The sequence below is a fragment of the Hypanus sabinus genome, chromosome 10, assembly GCF_030144855.1.
Source record: "Hypanus sabinus isolate sHypSab1 chromosome 10, sHypSab1.hap1, whole genome shotgun sequence".
Taxonomy (NCBI): domain Eukaryota; kingdom Metazoa; phylum Chordata; class Chondrichthyes; order Myliobatiformes; family Dasyatidae; genus Hypanus; species Hypanus sabinus.
Window position 1 is genome coordinate 129,545,362 of NC_082715.1, and position 14,814 is coordinate 129,560,175.

A 14,814-nucleotide genomic window follows, 5' to 3' on the forward strand; every position below is an offset into this window, starting at 1 on the left:
AAATTTTAACTTATTTTCTTGAACCCTGTCAGTGGCCACAACTTTTCAATGTTTACTCCATTGTACATAATAGTTAAAGAACAGAAGGCCGGTGCTTTGGCCAATATCGCACCCTCAACCAGAGCAATGTGTGTATTGATTAGCCAAAGTGTTTTACCTGCTGGCTTCATGCTTATAAATGTAATACTTTCAAAAGTACCGTAAATGCGCGGGCAAGTTCTGTTGATGTTTGTTCATTTCAAGCTGCTTGACATAGAAATGGAGGCAGGATATCTTGAAAGCAATGTGTGGTGCTGACTGCTGTGAGATACTCCTATGAGGCCTCACTTGGAGTATTGTGAGCAGTTTTGAGACCCTTATTTAAGAAAGGATCAGCTGACATTGGAGAGGGTTCAGAGAAGATTTACAAGAATGATTCCGGGAACGAAAGGGTTATCATAGGAGCAGTGATTGAAGACTCTGGGCCTGTACTCACTAGAATTTGGACGAATGAGTGGGGGGGGGGGCCTCATTGAAACCTATCGGATGTTGAAAGGCCGAGATAGAGCAGATATGAAGGGGATGTTTCCTTTGGTGGGGGTGTCTAGGACCTGAGGAAATGGCCTCAAAATAGAGGGACGTCCATTTAGAACAGAGATGAGGGGGAATTTCTTTAGCCATGGGGTGGTGAACCTGTGGAATTTGTTGCCACATACACCTGTGGAGGCCAGGTAACTGGGTGCACTTAAGGCAGAGATTGATAGGTTTTTGATTAGTAAGGACACAAAAACTTATTGAAAGGGAAATGGATCAGCCATGATGAAATGGCAGAGCAGACTCGATGGGCCAAATGGCCTAATTCTGTTCCTATGTCTGTGGATGGAGGTAGGCAGATTTGGGAACAACTATATCTGATATGCATTTTGAGGCTATCCCATTCCACAGAGAGTCGGTGACCTTCGGCTTTTCCTGGTGTTGACCCATGCTATGATTGAGAATGTTGGAGGTTTCTGGTCACATTAGGGAGCTCAAATCCTACCAAAAAAAATCAGTGGATACAGCCTAGTATCATGGGTAAAGCCCTCCCCACCACTGAGCACATGCAGGAGAGCAGCAACCATCATCAGGGGCCCCCACCACCCAGGCCATGCTCTCTTCTCACTTCTGCCATCAGGAAGAAGGTACGGGAGCCTCAGGACTCACACCACCAGGTTCAGGAGCAGTTATTACCCCTTGACCATCAGGCTCTTGAATGAAAGAGGATAGCCACTCAACTTCACCTTCCTCCATCATTAAAATGTTCCCATAACCAACAGGCTGACTTTCAAGGACCCTTCATCTTATGTTCTCAATATTTATTAACTTATTTCTTCTTATTTTTTCCTTTTGTATTTGCAGTTTGTTGTCTTTCGCACACTGGTTGAATGCCCTAGTTGGTGTGGGCTTTCATTGGTTCTGTTAAGGTTATTCTCCGAGGGATTTACCAAGTATGCCCACAAGATAACAAATCTCAGGGTGACATGTACGTACTTCGAAGTAACAATAACCAAATGGGTGACTGTGAATGGAGTACGTAATCTGCAACATTGAAAACCACCACGAGGAATGTATAAACCTGAAGTGACAACCTGTGCTAGTTTCTAAATAACAATATTTGTTTGCCAGGAGTGCTGTTAACAATTAGTGTTCTGAAGTCAGATTTAGTCCTGGTTAACCTATGGTTTTGCCGGGATTGTCAGGTGGTGTGATAGTGTAGTGGTTCGTGCAATGCCTTTACAGGGGCAGCTCTAAGATCGGGTGGCTCGTACATGATCCCTGTGACTGTGCGGGTTTCCTCGTGCTTTCCAAAGATGTACGGATTAGAGAGTTGTGGGCATGCTACGTTGGTGACCGGAAGTGTGGCAACACTGGCAAGTTGTGGACTGTGTTGGTTGATGCATTTCAATGTACGTGTGGGCAAAGCAAGCCTGTCTTTAAACGACCGTGCAAACTGCATGAAACCTCTAGCAGCGTCTTTTCAAAAAGAGAGTTTTTGCATTTAAACAGCATTCTTCACGCTTCACAATGAGCAAAATATTTTTAACATGCTAGTTGCTCCGTTGTTGTGTTCTTCTTCTCCTCCATTCACCTTGCAAGCAGCAGGCTACAACAGCGATTGCTAGCTGCATTGTAGATCTCCAACAAGCAGACACACTGCCATCTACTGCATGGAGCGTAGATACAAGAGATCCCGTAGATGCTGGGAATCTTGAGCAACTCACACAGTTCTGGTGAAGGGTCTTGGCCGATGGTGCCTAACTTGCTGAGCTCCTCCAGTATTTTGTGTGTTTTTTTTTAATACCATGGTGTGTATGTGGCAGTGTGACCTGTCAAGGCCCTGGGATGACCAGGTCACCCAAGGTGATCCCACAACTGGGAGGTTCCAACCTGGCAGCCTGGGGTGTTCTCTCTGCAAATGAAGAACATCAGGGATGGTCACAGTAAAGTAGGTAAAAGGAAGATGCCCCGTTTGTGGATCTGAAGAGAACCTGAGGCCATAAGCTTAAAATAAAATGAAAAGTGAGAAAACTTAGCAGATCACAGGAAAAAAATGTCGAAAGTAGAAGCAGGAGTAGGCACTCGACCCTTTGAGTCTTCTCTGATATTTAGTACATATGATCACGGCTGGTCATCCACATTCATACCTTGTTCCTGCCTTCAGCATTTAGGACTATATCCAACTCCTCCTCCAATAAATTTCCTGATCTGGCTTTAACTGCCTTCTGTGGTAGAGAATCCTACAGGTTCACATCTCTCCTAGTGAAGAACTTTCTCCTCATCAGATTCTATCTCTACATCTTGGATGCTCCTCACCATCAGGACCGCCCTTTCTCCATCTAGTCTGCCCCATCCCATTAAAAGCTACAATGCCGTCCCTTTTCGTCTTTTAAACTTGCAGATATAAACTCAGTTGTCCCAGTCTCTCTCTATGCAGCAGACCTGAATTCTGGCGATGTTTGGTGGTCCTGTGCTCCACTCCTTCCACAGCAAGAACATCCTCCTTCAGGTTAGGAGACCAAAGACCCAAACAAGATCAGGCAGCATTTTGTTTGTTACTTCAAGAGGACACAAGTTTAGGATGTGGGGGCTACGAAACGAGTGCAGAAGAGGTCTACTGGGATGCTGGATTAGAGAGTTCGGGCTGTTTTCTCTGGAGTCAGGATCAGGTTTCATATCACTGGCGTATGTCATAAAATTTGTTACCTCTACGGCAGCAGTACAGCTGCCTCTCGGTTTAGGTGGACAGGCTCCGAAACTCCTCTGCTCTGACTTTTCTCCGCTTCACATGCCGACTCCAACTCGACCATGTCTCGACTTCACTCCGACCACTTCCCCTCGAGCACGCCTCGCATCATGTCCGCATGCCTCGACCCTCGAGTCAGCCTCAACTTCGCTCGCCTCTTTGTTGTTTGTGGGTAATCATTTACCACACTTTTTCTACAGAAGTAGTGTTAATAATGGAGTATTTAGTTGTATCTCTTGTTTATGAACCACCAGCGAGCTGACGCACGTTTTCAGTAGCGCCATCTTAGACTGGAGGTCCTGGAGCTGTCCTCGCGACCTTTGGCGGCAGTTAGAAAGGACAAAACAAGAGCTGCAGGCCAGTCAGACTTCAGTAGTGGGGAGGTTACTGGAGGGAGTGCTGAGGGACACGAGTTACCAGCAGTTGGATAGACCATCTGTTTTGGAGGAGAAAACTTGGCTTTTTGCATGGAAATCATGCTTGACAAGCCTTTTACAGTTTTGAGGAGGTGACTGGAAAGGTAGGTGAGGGTAGAGCAGTGGTTTGTCTGTTTGGACTGTAACGAGGCCTTTGATAAGCTCTCGTCTGGTCGGCTGGCCTTGAAGGTGAGGTCTGATGGAATCCAGGAAGAGCTGGTTGGGTACAATCACCACTGGCTCACCAATAGGAAACAGAGGGTGGTGGTTAAAGGTTTTCCTTGGAATGGGGGCTGGTGACATGATGTTCTGTGGGGGTTGGTGTTGGGCCAATTCATTATTTATATAATTTATTTGTTTATATGAATTATTTATTAAATTTATGTTTGGTTGAGTGAACTCAGCCTTTTCTCCTTGGAGTGACGGAGGATGAGAGGTGACCTGATAGAGGTGTGTAAGGTGATGAGGGGCATTGATCATGTGGATAATCAGAGGCTTTTCCCCGGGGCTGAAATGGCTAGCACGAGAGGGCACAGTTTTAAGGTGCTTGGAAGTAGGTACAGAGGAGCTACCAGGAGTAAGTTTTTCTTTGCAGAGAGTGGTGAGTGCGTGGAATGGGGTGACGGTGGTGGAGGCGGATATGATAGGGTCTTTTAAGAGAGTTCTGGACAGGTACATGGAGCTCAGGAGAAGAGGGCTATGGGTAACCTTAGGTAATCTCTAAGGACATGTTCTGCACAGCTTTGTGGGCCGAAGGGCCTGTATTTTGCTGTAGGTTTTCTATGTTTCTTCTATGTTAAATTATTCATTATTTATATAAATGATCTGGATGCAAATGTAGAAGGTAATCAGCAAGTTTGCAGATGACACAAAATTATGAGGTGTTATTGATTCAGAAAGGTTTCTGTAGATTACTCTGGGAGTGGATCAGTTAGGGAAGTGGGTTAAGGAGCGGCAAATGGATTTCAGTCTAGTTAAGTGTTAGGTGAGAGGAAACATAGAAAAACTACGGCACAATACAACAGCTTCTTCCCCTCTGTCATCGGATCTCTGAATGGTCCATGAACAACGAACTGTTAGTCCTTTTATTCTGCACTATTGAGTTTGCTAATTCAGAGATCTGTCCTTGCAGTGTACTGATGCAGCAAAATAACACACTTTACATCAAATGCCAGTAACAATCTGATTCTGATGCAGTTTGAGAAGTCAGATCAGTGTAGGATTTGTGCTGCGAATGGTAGGGAACTTGAGAGTGTAAAGAGACAAAGGGAGTGCAAGTGCGTAGCTTGTTGAAAGTGGGGTGACAGGTAGGCAGGATGGTGAAACAGTGACCTTCATCAGTCAGAACACCGAGTGTAGGAATTGGAACATTGGTGAGGTTGCACTTGGAGAACTATGTACAGTTTTGTTCGCCCTGTTATAAGACCATAAGACATAGGAGCAGAACTAGGTCACATGGCCTGTCAAGTCTGCTCTGCCATTTTATCATGGCTGATCCATTTTCCCTCTCGGCCCCAATCTCCTGTCTTCACCCGGTATCTATTCATGCTCCATCTAATCAAGAATCTTATCAACCTCTGCCTTAAATATACGTAAAGACTTGGCCTCCACAGCCACCTGTGGCAATGAATTCCACAGATCCACCACTTCCTGGCTGAACAAAGTCCTCCTCATCTCTGTTCGAAATGGACACCCCTCTATTCTGAGACTGTATCCCCGGTCTTGGTTTATGGGAAAGATGTGGTTAATCTGGAAAGATCTATGAGGATGTTGCCAGGACAAGGGAGCCTGAATTATAGGGAGAGGTTGGTTGGGCTAAGTCTTTATTCCTTGGAATGGTTATATTTAAATAAAAAGAGTGAGGGGTGACCTTTATAGATCATATAAATTTATGAGAGGCGTAGATAAAGTGGATGGTAACAGTCGTTTCCTCAGGATAGAGGAATCTTAAACTAAGGGGCACAGTTTTAGAATGAGAGGGGAAAGGGATCTAGGGGGCAAGTTTTCCATGTGGTGAGGATATGGTATGAGCTGCCGGAAGTGGTTGAGGCCGGTTCCAGCAGTCCCCTTTAAGCTGCACTTAGGTAGGTTCATGAAAGGGCGGATCCTAGAGGGATAAGGGCCAAACGCAGGAAAGTGAAACGGGCTGGGTGAGCACCATTGTCGACATGGACTCTCTGGGCTCCCTGATGTGTTGGTCTATGACTCGGACTCTAAAATGCTGGAATTACTCACCAGCTTGAGCAGCCCCTGTCTTTTGGGGGAGGGGGAGAGATAAGTATTTGGTTCAAAGATTTTTTTTCATTAAAAATCTTTAAAGAAGACAGTGCTGATGTTTGTGACCTGGACTAGGTGTGGCCTGCTGAATCCTGCTGCCAATATGCATCACCGAAAACTCAAGTTGATCCTCCAAATATTGGCGTCTGAATGCAGTTAAGGTTTTATTTTGAAAGTACGTATGTGCTAGCTATATGGTACTGGTATTTGAAGAGTTTAGTACTGGGTTCTACATTGTAGGCCATTTGATGCGCCAAATGGCCCTGCCAAGAAAAACTATGATCTACGCACCATCGTGTATCAGAATGTAGTGAAGAACCATCTTCATCTGAACTAAAGAATCTAGGATAAGGTGATCACAGAAAGACAGACGATTCAGCATCAACTTGGACTAATTGAACAGAAGATCACCAAGCAACAAGGAAAGAGAAGGGAGAGGGACTGGAATCTTTTTTTTCCCCCAAAGGGCCTTTCTCTGTAACACAGTACAATTCTTATACTGTGTTATGAAAACTTACCAATTTAAAAGCAAGGTTAAGGCAAAGGGACAGAGTCCAAACTAATTCAAGCTAAGGCTTGTGGGTCCAATACTCAAGCTAGTTACATACCTGAGCTGAATATATCCCAAAAGCAGGACAAAATTTGAAACCAGTCACAAACTATCAGGACAGGCAATTAAAGCTTGATTAAGTTTTTAAGACGGCTAATAACGTGGCATGGCACCCTAGACTAAGAGAGTGAATACATGCGATGTATAATTAAAAGTTCTACTTTCTTTACCTTTCAAGGTGGGAGCTTTTTAAGGAGCCTCCTGAGGAAAGGATGCCGTTTTGGTCTGATATTGTGTTGGCGTTTCGTGTTATGAATGATTTGGAGCTGAAGAGGTTTCCACAGGCCACGTTTGGTTGGGCATATACCACTCTGCAGTGTGAAGGTACTCAGTACCTACCTTGGTTGTGGAAAAGGTTAGTCTTTCATCACCCGTAGAGAGGAACCCGACTCGATCGCAGAATCCTCCTCGATCGCTGAACCCGACTCGATCGCAGAACCCTACTCGATCGCAGAATCCTCCTCGATCGCTGAACCCGAATCGATCGCAGAATCCTCCTCGATCGCTGAACCCGACTCGATCGCAGAACCCGACTCGATCGCAGAACCCGACTCGATCGCTGAACCCGACCCGATCGCTGAACCCTACTCGATCGCTGAACCCTACCCGGTCGCTGAACCCGACTCGATCGCAGAACCCGACTCGATCGCAGAACCCTACCCGATCGCAGAACCCGACTCGATCGCTGAACCCGACTCGATCGCAGAACCCTACCCGGTCGCAGAATCTGACCCGATCGCTGAACCCTACTCGATCGCAGAACCCTACCCGATCGCAGAACCCGACTCGATCGCAGAACCCGACCTGATCGCAGAACCCTACTCGATCGCAGAACCCGACTCGATCGCTGAACCTGACTCGATCGCAGAACCCTACCCGATCGCAGAACCCGACTCGATCGCAGAACCCTACCTGATCGCAGAACCCTACCCGATCGCAGAACCCGACTCGATCGCAGAACCCGACTCGATCGCTGAACCTGACTCGATCGCTGAACCCTACCCGATCGCAGAACCCTACCCGATCGCAGAACCCGACTCGATCGCTGAACCCGACTCGATCGCTGAACCCGACTCGATCGCAGAACCCTACCCGATCGCAGAATCTGACCCGATCGCTGAACCCTACTCGATCGCAGAACCCTACCCGATCGCAGAACCCGACTCGATCGCTGAACCCGACTCGATCGCAGAACCCTACCCGATCGCAGAACCCTACCCGATCGCAGAACCCTACCCGATCGCAGAAGACGCAAGTCTGTCAATACAGGTACAGAGAAACCCCGTATTTCTCTTTTGAACTTTTGATGGTGTAATGAAAGTTGTCACTTAAGGGTCACGCATGATGATGAATGTACGATCATCGAGAGGGAGAGAAAAGGCATCGAACGAGTGTAACTAACCGCATCCCTCTTGCATTTGCTAAGCATGTTTAGATTCAGACTTTTTTTCCCCGAGTGCCGGAATCTGTGATGCTTCTCATCACATTAATGAAAAGTCACTACTGTGATAAATTCCACTAAATTTCTTAATTGTTGTTGCCCGACTGTGCCATCGTCAACAGACGAAGTAATACAGCACTTTGGACCTCTTTGTGACCATTGGACATGGGTACTTCCTTTATTAACGAGCGAAGAATGGTCTCAAGAGCCATCGACTGTACATTTTCAATGGCCTGCTGTCTGTCCTCGACCTGGTTGCATGGATAATTCAGGCTGAAAGGTCTTCTTTGTTCCATAACTCTGTGACTGCAGGGAACTGCTGCCACCTTCATCACCAGGTTAAATGTGTCATCTTCATCTTGAGACAGGAGTAGCTATGAGTCCTCACGACATGAGGAGTGCAAATGACATGATTTGGTACTTCTTTTCTTGATTAGGCATATAAACCATTCAGTTTTCAGTACCGCAGTCTTCGAGTTTCCAAATTGGTGCATGAGGCAGTCAGACGGTATTGGAATTGACCGATTAAATCACGAAGAAACCTGCTGCCCAGTGGCACATTGGGACCTCATCAATTTCAGAACCCTTTTTAAACTGTAGTAACTTGTCAAAGTCAGAATTCTAAAGTTGGCCCAATAATTTTGAAGACTTGCAGTGAAGCACTAGTGTCATTTTAACAAACCCATGCGTTAATTTCATTTGGCAGCTAGCTCGTAGCCTGTCAGCAGTGACGTTGTTAGTCGGGGCTTGTTTGCAGTCGACGCCCCCGGTGTGTGTTTCTCTTTATCTGAAACAGTACCTGAAATTCCTGTGCTTAGTTACTTGTAAAGCTTATTCCGTTTAGTGATTTGGGTCCAGACTCGACACTACCATGCCACCCAAGAATATTCATTCCCCACCTGGTCAGCGGACGTAGGCCAGCGATTTCGGGGGTCAGTGTGGGTGTTGTATTTCTTCTCTATCCGTCTAACAGAGCTTGGAATGGTGTTCGCGGAGGCCAGTGTCAGCAATGCAAACGTCAGCTGCATAACGATGTCAACTAGGTTCTCGATGCTGAAGACGTTACCCTGGGGGTAATTAGTAATTGGTTTATTACTGTCATGTGTACTGAGATACAGGGAAAAACTTTTGTATGCCATACAATACACATGTTATGGTAGTGTAAACATAGTGTTACAGTTGCAGAGAACGTGCAAGTAGGGTTAAGGGGCAAGGGCTACAATGAAATAGACTGAGTAATCTGCTCTATTGTACAAGACGTCTATTCAAGAGTCTTACAACAGTGGGACAGAAGTGGTCCTTGCTCCTGATGGTACATTAGAGAGCTGCACCTGTAAACATGACATGGCCATCTTGAAGAATGTGGATTCTTCAATGTGGAATGTGAAGAAGGTGCCTGGCACCTTGAACCACATTCAGTTCAGATCCATGTGGTGACTGTGACAGTCTGGTTTATAGCTGTGTCCGCTACTACCAAGAAATCTGCACCCATGAAAGATTTGGCCAAATACGCATTAACCCCCCCCCCCACCCCCCGCCAAGACAATGCAAGCCAGTCCCCGAGATGGAAAGACACTGCTCTTGGTATCCTGAACAATGCATGGCAAGCTGCTTGATCCACTCATCTACCCTAGGCCACCAGACAAAGCCTCAAGCCAATGTTTTTATCTTAACCACCCCTAGATGACCAGCACAGGGCTCCTCCACACTCTAGTTCTCAGCTTGGATGGTACAATAACTCTCAATCCCCAGAGAAGGCAAACCCCAACAAGGGCAAGTTCATCCCAGCGCTGGTAAAAATGAGGTGGGTGGGGACTGGATTTTCTGGATTTTCTGCCGCTCATTTTGGTTTGCTATGTAGATTCCTTTTGGATCATCTCTGCCATAACAGGGAGAAGCTTGATTTGCATTGGGGAGAGTGCATCAAGAGGAGTATCCTCCTTAGTAAATTTTTCAGTTATTTTGAGGTTATTGAGACAATCCATCAGCCTTTCCATAATTAGTTATCCTTTTGAATTCCATTTTGTAATTGTGCCCTCCAAGAAACGGAGTCCATCTCTGCATTTGTGCAGAGCTCCGTTAGTGGAGCACCCTTCTGTGGATTGAAAATGGACACTGATGGTTGATGATCGGTAATGAGGGCAAACCCTCTCCCATACAAGTACTGGCTGAAACATTTTACACCTCAAACTGGACTCAAGGCCTCTCTTTCAATCCGTGTGTAATGTTTCTCTGCATCGGTAGGGAATGTGTTACAAAGGCGATGGGGTGTTTATTTCCACCACTTGTAACATGTGACATGACTGCACCATTACCGTAAGGTGAGGCGTCACAGACAAGCTTCACTGGACGATGTGGATCATAATGTGTCAGTACAGTCTCTAACATCACCATTTCCTTTGTCTTCTGGAAAACCACCTCACATTGCTTTGTCCATTGCCATTTATTCCTGATATGTAGTAATGAGTTCAAGAGGTAGGGTATCATAGCCAAGTTTAGCAGGAACCTATATAGTAATTGACCAGTCCTAACAAGGACTGCAACTATGACACATCCTTTGACCTTGGGGCATCTACCACTGCTTGAATTTTCTCTGCACATTTGCGTGATCCTTGTGCGAAAATGGTGTGAACTCAGCAAGTGATGCTTGGTTTAACCAATTCATACTTGTTGTTTCATGCTCTAAGCCAATATCCTTCTAATCTTTTTGAGATCCTCACTGTCTTGAGATTTTGGAGATGTTCCTTGTCAGCCAGGTAACGCCAACTACCTGGGCAGCCTTGCAGCACCTGTCCATAGCTTTCTGCCAGAGTGCAGGTGCCGAAGCTACTCCAAAAGTAAACCTATTATAGTGATAAAGCTCGTGGTGTTCATGGTGAGAAAGACTTTGGACTTTTCTTCCTTCTCCACCTGTAGGTAGCCCTCAGCTAATTCCACTTTGCTGAAGTGTTTTCCTCCAGAAATATTTGCAAAGATATCCTCTATCCTGGGCAGAGGGTATTGAGCTACTTTCAGTACTGGTTAGATGATGACCTTAAAATCACCACAGACCCTAACAGACCAATTCTTGGCTACTGAGACCATTGGCATAGCTCATGGGCTCCACTCAGTCTCGGAAAGAATTTCTTCAGCCACTGGCTATTTTATCATGGATGGTACAAGGAACCGGATGGGCTTTGAAAACCTTAGTTCTGGCATTTTCATTTAACATTATTTTACCCTTGATATGTTTGAGTTTTGCAGTGCCATCACTGAACACAGCTGTGGCATCATCCCGTACCTTTCTTAATTCACTTTCAGTTGACTCTGTTCTCTCTTCCCTGTGCAACCCATTTATTTTTGTGCGCCCAACAAGCTCCTTGTGTGTGTCCTACTTTGTTGCATGTTCTGCAAGTTTCACCTATAAACCTGCATTGGTCTGGTGTATGTGAGTTCCGGCTGCAACTATAACACAATTTGTTTGGTCAGGTAAGATTTTGTTTAGGCATTATAATTTTGTTCACACTCACTTACATTTCTGACTGCAACTCAATTATGTCTCTGGCTGCTGTTTCCACTGATACAGCGATTACAATTGCTCTTTTCAATTTGAGTTGTGCTTCAGTAATGGCCAGTTTCTCTGAATGCTCTCTCGTAAGATTTGACAAAAACTAAATGATCTCTCAGTGCATCATTAAGCCCAACACTGATCTGACAATGCTTGGACAACATCTTCAAAGCAGCCACATAAGCTGAAATGGACTCTCCTTCCTTTTGATTTTGCTTATAAAACCTAAAGCATTCTGCAGTCAGCAATGGTTTTGGTTCTAAATGTTCCTGGATTACATTCATGATATCAGCAAAGCTCATTTCAGCTGGTTTGGTTGGATCAGTCAAACTTCTAAGCAAACTATGCTTATCTAACTATTGTACTCAGTAACACTAGCTATTTTCATCGGCTATTTCATTTGCTTCAAGATACTGCTCAATTTGTTCAGTGTACTGTACATCATCCGTTTATCTGTTGTGCAATTGAACACATCAGTCTTTTCAATGTAGCCAGCCGTTTCTGCTTCTTTAATATTTATTATCATCATCACTCAGTACTCACTGTTCATTAACCAATGAATGTTGTCTATTTTCTGCCTTTTTTAAAAAAACTCTTAACATCTCTCTCTCCCCTTCCAAAGTAAACATGCAGTGCTTCAACAGGTAGATAGTCAGCTTGTAGGTATTATGCTTTGTAACTCCAGAAATGAATTGAAAGAAAAACCCAGCTACTGGGAAAAATGTGTAGGTTTTATTTAGTGAGGCACTTAAATATAATGTGGCAGCATGATGATGTATGCCATTAATGTACTGCCTGCAAAGAACCCATAAGGAATTATGTAAACAAAGAATGCTTAATCAAATATATTTACAATATTACTGAAATATTGAAAGGTTTCCAGTGCTTTTTCCAAGTATGAAGAAATCCAGTCTGGGGTGGGCTATAATTTTTATGTTATTTGGCTGAAGCACTCTGTCTATGGAAGGATCAGTGATGCTACCTGGGGTAGAGCAAGACCAAGATGATTGGCAGATGTCAGTAAATCCACTAAATAACAAAACCCACTTTGAGATGCACTCTGTACACGAACCGAGCCTTAAACTTCGGAAGCTTTCTAAGAGGGTCAGTCTGAGGCCAGCCAGATACAGTACTGTGCACGTGTCTTACAGCTATAATAAAAATAGGCTTTTTTGACACTGTTCAACAGAAAAAGACTCTTTCACATCAAAGTAAAAACAGATCTCTACGAAGTGATCTAAGTTAATTACAAATGTAAAACACAAAATAATTAATTACTCACCCCCTTCAAGTCGGTTTTTACAGGCAATTACAGCCTTGAGTCTGTGTGGTTAGGTCTTGATCAGCTTTGCACATCTGGACACTACAAATTTTGCCCATTCTTCTTTAGAAAACTGCTCAAGCTGTGTCAGATTGCATGAGGCTTATAAATAAACAGCCCTTTTCAAGTCCAGCCACAAATTCGCAATTGGATTGAGGTCTGGACTCTGACTTGACCACTCCAGGACAGTAACTTTGTTGTTTTTAAGCTATTCCTGTGTATGCTTGACTTTATGCTTGGGGTGATTGTCTTGTTGGAAAACCGATCTCCCAAGTCACAGTTCTCTTGCAGCCTGCATCAGGTCTTCCTCTTCCCTGTATTTTGCTGCAATCATTTTACCCTCTATGCTCACAAGTGCTCCAGGGCCTGTTGCAGTGAAGCATCCCCACAGCATGATTTAGTCATCGCTATGCTTCACGCTAGGGATGGTGTGATTTTGATGATGTGCGGTGTTCGGCTTACATCAAACATAGCGTTTAGTCTGATAGCCAGAAAACTCAATTTTGGTTTGATCAGACCATAGAACCTTCTCCCAGCTGACTTCATAGTCTCCCACGTTTTCTGGCAAACTCTAGCTGAGATTTCATGTGAGTTTTTCTTTCTCCAGCAGTGGCTTTCTCTCCCATCAAGCTATGACCACTTGAGAAACAGTTGTAGTATATGCTGTCTCTTCCATCTCAGCCACTGAAACTTGGAGCTCCTCCAGAGTTGTCATAAGTCTCTTGGTGGCCTCCCTCACTAGTTCCTTCTTTCACAGTCACTCAGTCTTTGAGGATGGCCTGCTCTGGGCAGATTTACAGCTGTCCCATATTCTTTCTATTTCTTGATGATTGAATTAACTGTACTCCAAGGGATATTCAGTGACTTGGAAATTTTCTTGTATCCTTCTCCTGACTTGTGCTGTTCTATAACCTTTTCATAGAGTTGTTTGGAGTGTTCTTTTGTCTTCACGGTGTAGTTTTTGCCAGGATACTGACTCACCAGCAGGCAGACCTTCCAGACACAGGTGTATTTTTACTCCAATCAACTGAAACACCTTGACTGCACACAGGTGATCTCAATTTAACTAATTATGTGACTTCTAAACCCAACTGGCTGCACCAGTGATGATTTGGTGTGTCATATTAAAGGGGGGGGGGTGAATACTTATACTATCAATTATTTTGTGTTTTACATTTGTCATTAATTTAGATCACTTTGTAGAGATCTGCTTTCACTTTGGCACAAAAGAGTCTTTCTCTGTTGATCAGTGTCCAAAAAAGCCAAATTAAATCCACTGTGATTCAATGTTGTAAAACAATAAAGCATGGACACTCTGGGGGTGGGGGTTTGAATATTTTTTATCGGCAGTGTATATAGCTAGGGCGCCTAAGACTTTTGCACAGTGCAACGCGGAGCAGAGAGTGAGTTTGTAAATCTGGCGGGAGCAAAGGGCGTTGGTAATGGCGAGGGTGGTGCGCTGCGGAAGGGGTGTGGGACGGGTGGCCGAGAAGGAGTACCGGCAGCGGGGGTGGGGGGGGGGTGCAGGTGCAGACACACACAGCCCTGGGGCACCAGGTAAGGGGGTGTGTGTACACATAAGACTTCTGCATAGCACTATATATTTTGAGATTTTTGATATACAGTACAATTATTGCCATGGTGTTGTTGGAGTTTACCCCCACTGGGAAATTGCAAGGGAAGCAATGTAAATGCTGAAGGAGATTACTGCAAAAATAAGCACCTAAACTATACCATGGCTTCCGCAGCAGCAAGATAACCCCAAAGCTTCGTGTTAAGACTGAGCAGGAGATTCTCCACCTTGTAGCACATGGAGTAGGTCGCATTCCTAGCGGCTTTCTCTCTTTTACTGTATTTTATATCCCACTAACAGATCCCTTTTAGTTTTGATGATTTACTACTTCTACTGAAGGATTTCGTTATTTTTACTGAAGGATTCA

General features: G+C 44.7%; 1 protein-coding gene across 2 annotated transcripts in view; it reads left to right on the forward strand.

The window, feature by feature from the left end:
• The window catches only part of ddo (D-aspartate oxidase), a 60,738-nt gene that overhangs the window by 20,677 nt on the left and 25,247 nt on the right, over positions 1–14,814 (forward strand). For both annotated transcript variants that reach the window (XM_059982942.1, XM_059982941.1), the window contains exon 4: positions 6,744–6,920. In XM_059982942.1, coding sequence (XP_059838925.1) covers positions 6,744–6,920 — 177 coding nt within the window. The remainder of the gene's footprint in view (positions 1–6,743; positions 6,921–14,814) is intronic.